The 7757-nt window shown below is 38.2% G+C and overlaps 1 protein-coding gene across 1 annotated transcript; it reads right to left on the bottom strand.

The window, feature by feature from the left end:
• Positions 1 to 3507: 3507 nt before the first annotated feature.
• Positions 3508 to 4274, bottom strand: LOC123316540. Its single transcript, XM_044902666.1, has 2 exons — positions 3877 to 4274; positions 3508 to 3544 (listed from the first exon to the last, which is right to left on the bottom strand). Exons 1-2 carry the CDS (start codon positions 4254 to 4256, stop codon positions 3508 to 3510), a joined length of 417 nt encoding a protein of 138 aa, XP_044758601.1. The 5' UTR covers positions 4257 to 4274.
• Positions 4275 to 7757: the final 3483 nt, after the last annotated feature.

Raw genomic sequence — 7757 nt, 5'->3', positions numbered from 1 at the left:
TTGTCTTTACCAAGTTTTCTCTAGCATCTTTCCATGCCGTTTGCAACCTATATTTTAGTTCAAGCGGATAGTTGTCAAAATTGTAGATTGGATCTACTTGGTTTTTTAAATTTTGTGGCAATCTACTAGGTTTTCCGAAAACTAATTCGTACGGAGTATAGCGAGTTGAAGAGTTAACGGTATTGTTATATGAAAAGCACCAATACGGAACCCAATTACTCCAGTTGTTACTTTCCTTAGCTGCGTGCATACGAAGGAAAGCTCCTAAGTGTTTATGCGAATTTTCGAGCGCACCTAGTGTTTCGTGGTGATAAGCTGTTGAATTGAATTGCTTAATTTTGAGCAAATCACACGATTCACTAAATATTCTTGATAAGAATTCAGTGCCTTGGTCTGTAACAACTTCAGAAGGTATACCATATCTTAAAACAAAGTTTTGAATAAAAGATTTCGAAACTGTTTCTGCTTCTTTGTTTGGTAGTGGGTAACACTCTACAAATTTGGTTAAGTCGCATTGAATTGTGAGTATATATTTGTTATTTTCGATATCTATAGGTAATGGACCTACGAGATCTAGAAAAATTTTCTGAAAGGCAGACGAAGCTGTGGTAGTGATTGTCAAAGGTTCTTTTCTAGGTAAAGAATGTTTATGACGTTGACAATCATCACACTTCTTTACAAATTTTTCAACATCAGATCTTAAGCCATTCCAGAAATACTCTCTTTTGATATTGTTGAACATGCGTTCGATACCTGCATGTCCACCGGTTGGAAGCATGTGAAAATCGTTTAAAATTATTTGCCTTAATTCTCTGTCTTCGATTCGCGTTACATCTCTTATTATATTAATCTTTAAGGATGTTCCTAGAATTTCATTCTTATAATTTGTCAACATATTCAAAAATTTTTTATTAGTAGCTAGCTTTATGAGGTACAATTCTAATATATTATTTTCTGCGCATAAGTTTTCCAGTTTCCTCAACGATGTACCTAAGTCGTACGCTGATCGGATATCCTGCTTAATGAAAATAATTTGTGAATTCACATTATATATTAAATTCTCATTGTAATCCTCTAAATGTTGATTTTTCAAATTACTAAATTCTTTTTCTGAAATTGGTCTTAACTCAGCACTTTTTGCTGGACGTTTTAAAACTTCGACAACAACAGGGTGATCAATCCTTTTGCCATCGGTGGCATTCGTCTCATGTTGTTTAGAACCTACTTCATTTTTAGTTCGAGATCTCGTCATGACGCATATATTTCCAACTATACCGTTCGTCATTTCATTGAGCTCTGCTGAATCTATTTTAATACGCGATAAGGCATCTGCTGTTGCATTTTCTGAACCTTTTACATAATGAACCGTGAAGTCATATTCTTCTAAAATCAAACGGAATTTGGTTAATCGACTAGATGGATTGGTCATACTGAACAAATAAATCAGTGGTCGGTGATCTGTTAAGATTTTAAATTTCCGTCCATACAAATAAGGTCTGAAATGTTTGACTGACCAAACTATTGCTAAGAGTTCTTTTTCAATTGTACAATAGTTCTTTTCTGCTGGATTCAAACTTCGTGAAGCAAAGGCTATTGGATGGTCATTAGAATTTGATAAAACTGAACCTAATGCAAATCCACTAGCATCCGTTCTTAGAATGAATTCGTTATTCTCTGAAAAATCTGGATATTGTAGAATAGGTGCTGTCCGAAGGACTTGCCTTAAGGTTTGAAATGATTTTTCGCAATCTTCCGTCCATTGAAAAATTTTTCCTTTGCGTGATAAGTTGTTCAAAGGTTGAGCGATTGCTGCAAAATTTTGAATGAATTTCCTATAATAATTAGCCAATGCAACAAAACGTTTTACTTCCTCAGAGCTTGTAGGTACAGGATATCGTGAAATAGCATCGATTTTTTCTGGATCTGGCGAAATGCCCTTATCCGAAATGATATGACCTAGATACAACATTTCCTTCTTCAAGAATTCACATTTACTAGGATTCAATTTCAAATTAACCTCCCTCAGTCGTTGTAATACTTTCACTAAATTTTGATTATGGTTTTGCAACGAATGTCCAAAGATTATTAAATCATCCAAATAAATAAAACATGAATCGTAATTTAAACCTGACATAGCTATTGTCATAAGTCTTGAAAATGAGCTAGGGCTTGTTTTTAAACCCATTCCTAGTCTTTTCATTTGATATTGACCTCTTTCAGTTGTGAACGCAGTGTAGGGTCGGCTTTGGGGATGTAGTTCCCGCTGGTAATATCCTTGCGCTAAATCTAGATGAGAAAAGTAAGTTGCTCCTGACAAGGAATCTAGTATTTCAGTAATGTTTGGTAATGGAAATTTATCACCTTTAATTTGCTTGTTCAGTAATCTATAATCTAATAATACTCGAAATTTCTTAACTCCATTGTGATCTGGTTTCTTTGGTACTATTAGTAACGGTTAGGACCATTCAGATCTGGCTTCCTCTATAATCCCGTCTCGTAGCATTTTGTCTACTTGTTTATGAATTTCATTTTTCTGCGAATGCGGTAATCTATACGGTTTTACATAAACTGGTTGAGCATCTGGTTTGAGTAAAATTTTTTGTTGGTATAAATTGGTAACAGTTAAAGGATCACCGTCTACATGAAAAATATCTGCATACTTGGCACAAATTTTTTGTACGGAAGCTATTTCTTCCTTGTTCAATGATTTCATATTGTTTGAATCTTATATTTCATCTACTCTTTGTACGGATATTTCATTTCTACCATAATTTATAACATCGAAATTTGAAAGACTCTCCAGTTTTGGAATAAAATTTTTCAACTTTATTTCTCTATCGTTCACATTTAACAATCTAATTGGAACTCTATTATCTTCCGGTTTTGCGATCATTCCTGCGATGATAACGCCTTCGCATATTTGTTCGTTTAGAATGACACATTCTTCTGTTTCCTCAGTATGACAATAATGAATTATTTCGCATCTAGGTGGTATAATAGTATAATGTTCAACTTTGGATTTCAACGGTACCTTAATTTCTCCATTATTTTTCTTTAGTTTCAAAATGAAATTTTCGTAATCAATTACTGCTTTGTGTTTTTTGAAAGAATCTGATCCTAGTACACCTTGTATACTTGAGTCAAAGGACTTTATAACTGAAAAATTATGGGTGAATTTTGCATATTTGAAAATAATTGAAATGTTTGCGGAGCCCATGGAAGATGTGCATCCGGCTATACCTTTGATCTTTATTTTTTCTTTGGTATCTAAATATTCTCCTTTCGCTAAAAATTCTGAAAATATACAGGTAATGCTTGCACCTGTGTCAATTAAAAAATTCAATTCATTCTTGCCATATTTCACTGAAACATAATTCAAAGCATTCAAATTGTAACTAACATGACTGTTGGTCACGAAAAAACTTATCTGCTTCGGTATTTTGCTCTGTACAAGAGTTTGTGCCATTATCGGCAAAATATGCTCTCTGCTGTTTCGAGTACCATTTGTTATTGTTTTTCGAATGATTGGTGAACTTGCGACCGCGACCTTGTCCGTAATTATTTTTCGCTGAATTGAAATTAGGCTTGTTGGTATTCTCTTTGCGGTCACGACCTCGATGTGAATGGTCAAAATTTCCTTTTCGATTAAAATCATTACGATTTCGATTGAAATTTTTCATATGGAAAACTTTCTGGCTAGATGCTTGAGATGAAATTTTTACAAGTTCTTCTTCCTTAGCTGATGCTACAGCATCTTTGAGGTTGTCAAAATTTCTTGCCTTTATGATAGTTCTGATTTCCGTATTTCGTAATCCGTTGGAGAATGCGCCTAGAGCAATTTTTTCATTCACTTTGGCTAAAACAGTTAATGCTTCGGGTGCATTATCTGCTTGAGCGATCGTTAAATCGAGAGACAACTGTTCAACTAGTTTAGCAAAATCTTCTATTGTCTTATTCTCTTGTTTCAGATTGTGGAGTTGAGTTGATAAAGCTGTTGGTGACTTTTTTGTTATGAGGGTTTTTTTCATATCTATTACCAAATCTTCAACTTTCTGATACTCTTTCCGTAACCTCAATTTAGCATTTGCAGTCAATTTGATTTTTAGCACATAATTGATCAGAGACTTTTTACCTTGATCATCGAGCATATCGGTATATAACTCTATGGCATCAATTAATTGCAATACGGACTCTTCTTCATTAGTAATAGCTGGCAATAAAGAGGATGCTGTCCTCAAGTCAAATTTTTCCGTCATTGTTGATTTTTCTGAGTGCTGTTTATCTTCAATTAATTTAGACCTTTCTTGAAGCAATTTTCTAGATTCTGACAGTGACTTTTCTATGATTGCTTGGTGAGGATTCAATGCTATGAGAAAATTTGGTTCCGACTTGACAGTTTTATTCAACTTGATAAATTTATATTCTAACTGCACTAGTTCATTGAGAAATTTATCGACTCTGTCGGCCCGTTCCCTACGTTCTCGCGGCTCCTTTTTGATATTTTCGAGGAATTTTTGAGACACCCTACTTAACTCGGCAAATAGTTCATCAAATTCCATGGACAATTAGACATAACAAGGAAAAAATTCTTACGGTATATTCTTCCTTTACACTAAATCCTGGTGGCTTCTCCTATTGCGACCCCATCGGACTATATCCGGAACATCACATTCCCTTCGAATTTCTTCGTTTCTCCTTCTGTCTCGTAATGTGAGGCCTAGGACGTTTCTGAGCACTTTCATCTCGGCAGTTCGTAGTGCGTTCTTCATTAATTTAGTGTCGGCTCTCGTTTCAATCCCATCTTGGCTTGGTTACGAATACTCAGGCAAAACCATATGGACCTCTAACCGCATACGACTGGCAGGATCGCCATGTGATGTACCCAACTAGGGTAGGTTCGGCTAATCGTCTATGCGGTGGAGGGATGACGAATAATGTTCGGCAGACTCATCAAAGGTGTTTATTTCTTAAGACATGTTGAACGGAGCGCAGACTATAGAATTGACAACTGTATGATGTAATTCAATAATGAATGAATACACACACTGAATGAATCTTCCTTAGCCAAATGGTATATATTATTTATACATTGTTTACGGGTTGTGTTTATAATACATCATGAATTGATAAATATGAATGACAATGGTTATAAACATACAGATATCGATTACGTGTTATTTCAAGATTAATTCTATCTATCTGAGGCACGTTCTAATAATGATGTAAGGTTTCACAGGCCTTGCCGTCTCACGTATGAAAATATACAGGTTGTTCATACTGATACATACTACAAGAGGCTATCAAAAAGAGTAAAATCGAATTTGAAGCTTATGAGAAATCATCTTCATATTCACCGCTGTGAAGTTGGCAGACTGTTTCCAGCAGACTGTTTGACGGAAATAGCCGAACGCTTGGACCAGTGGCGCACGGTCGCAAATAATAATAATAATAATAATAATAATGTCTGGCCTGCCTGGCAGCAGCTATCTGGTAGATGGCCTGCCAAGTAGCCATCGTAACGACGTGGACGGTGCAGCCAGCCACGCCTGCTGTCCGCAGTCCCATTCCTTTTTCCTCTCTCTTTCACATCCTTTATAGGGGTGCTCTTTCTGCTCTCATTTCTCTACTCCTCACCCAAACCGAGAAAGGGGAGCACAAACCCATGAAAATGGTGATAACGAGAAGCCTCGGAAACAAGTCGCTGCCTGGGGATCGTCAGGGCATGTCTGGAGCCGGCGCTGGACATGACAGCATGCGGGACGTCGGTGGCAGGATGTTGAGGAAGCGGGCTCCTGCTGCAAAGGAAGCTTCAGCTCCAAAGCAACAACATCAACCAACGAGTCCAATTAAATTGCCGACTCGAACCGCTGAAGGTGCTGCGCAGGATATTCAGCCAGTGCTCACCCAAGCGGGGTTAGTTAGAAAGCGCATGAAGTGGACAACGTCCATGAATGAAACTATTGTGCGCATATATAACTCCATCACGGGACTAGGGCAGAACACGAACAACTATAAGAAAAGGCTCCATGAGGAATTCTGCAACGCATACCCAAATCTCAATGTCACTGAACAACGAGTGGCAGACCAGTACCGCGTAATTCTGAGAAATGAACTAATACCAACGGCCCGAATCGACGCAATTAAACGAGAACTTCAGCGTCCGCCTACAATAGAGAATAACACCAACACCTCTGATGAAATTCACATGCCTGGGCAACAACAGGCAGAAGAAACTGATACTGAAAGTCCATCTTGCAACGCAAGTGAGCCTGAACACCAGGACGATAGGGAAGAGCTTCACCGACAAGTTGACTCTGACATGAGGGGATACTTTGCCGAACTGGAAGGAACAGATCCTCTTCATCGAGTAGCACCTCCACGACTCAATACATCCAAGAAACTGTCACTTATAATCGACATCTTGAATAAGGACGTTTTACCTGAATACCTACAGAACGGAAGTTCATTGGAATATCTGCATCTAGTTTTTCACTCTGCAGCGCTTACGACAGCGAAAACCATGGGGGCAAAAATTCGCCGAACGAACAACGATGGTCCAAAATTACACAAATTACACGCGCCAGCATGGCAGAAACGTCTTCAACACAAAACAGAAAGGCTAAGAAGAGACATTGGACGACTGACGGACTACCTGAACGGGAATCGAGGAAGAAAGGTTGTGAAAGCTGCCAAAGAGATCATGGATAGAAACAGGACACACACAGAACGAGAGACGGAGAATGCTACAGCTCACCATTGCCTCGACACTCTGAAGCAAAAATTAAGTCTGTATGCAGAACGCCTGAGGAGATATAAAAGTAATTATAGCCGGAAAAGAGATAATAATTCATTCGAAAAGTCGGAAGAATCTTTCAACCGGTCACTCACATCGTCGGATGGAGAAAATGGAAAGTTACCACCAAAGGAAGCCATTGAACAATTCTGGACCGAACAATTATCAACGAAACCTCAGTTCAATGGAGATACCGGATGGATTGAAGATGAAAAATCTGAAGCTATAAAATATGAGCCGATGCAGCATGACATGATCACAATTGAAGAAGTAAAATCAGCTATCAGAGGACTGCACAACTGGAAAGCACCTGGGCCTGATGGATTACAGAACTTCTGGATCAAGAAACTTTGGATCAGGCATGACAAATTGACCTCCGCAATAAATGATGTCATTGAAAATCCTGAAAGAATGCCAGTATTCCTTACCCATGGCACAACATACCTCTTACCTAAAGACCAAAGGAATACAGAAGACCCATCCAAGTACCGACCAATCACATGTCTTCCAACGATGTACAAATTAATCACATCGTGCATTTCAAACCGAATTCACAACCATTGCGAAAGGAATAACATCATCGCCATGCAACAGAAAGGATGCACCAAAGACAGCCGAGGGTGCAAAGAACAACTAATAATAGATTCAGTTATCTGCAATCAAGCGTTCTCCAAGCGAAGGAATCTTTACGCTGCGTACATAGACTACAAAAAAACATTCGATTCTATTCCTCACGAATGGCTCTTGACGATCTTGAAGATTTACAAGGTGGATACCAATATTGTTAAGTTCCTAAAAAACGCCATGTCAACCTGGCGTACTAGTCTTCAAATGAAAGCAGCAGATTGCTCCATTACAACAGGACCTATTCCAATAAGACGCGGAATTTTCCAAGGAGACTCGCTGAGCCCTCTGTGGTTCTGCATGGCCCTGAATCCCTTGTCTCATAGATTGAATTCTACGG

The sequence above is a fragment of the Coccinella septempunctata genome, chromosome 7 (genome assembly GCF_907165205.1).
Source record: "Coccinella septempunctata chromosome 7, icCocSept1.1, whole genome shotgun sequence".
Lineage (NCBI taxonomy): Eukaryota > Metazoa > Arthropoda > Insecta > Coleoptera > Coccinellidae > Coccinella > Coccinella septempunctata.
This window is presented reverse-complemented; position numbering and strand designations above follow the sequence as displayed.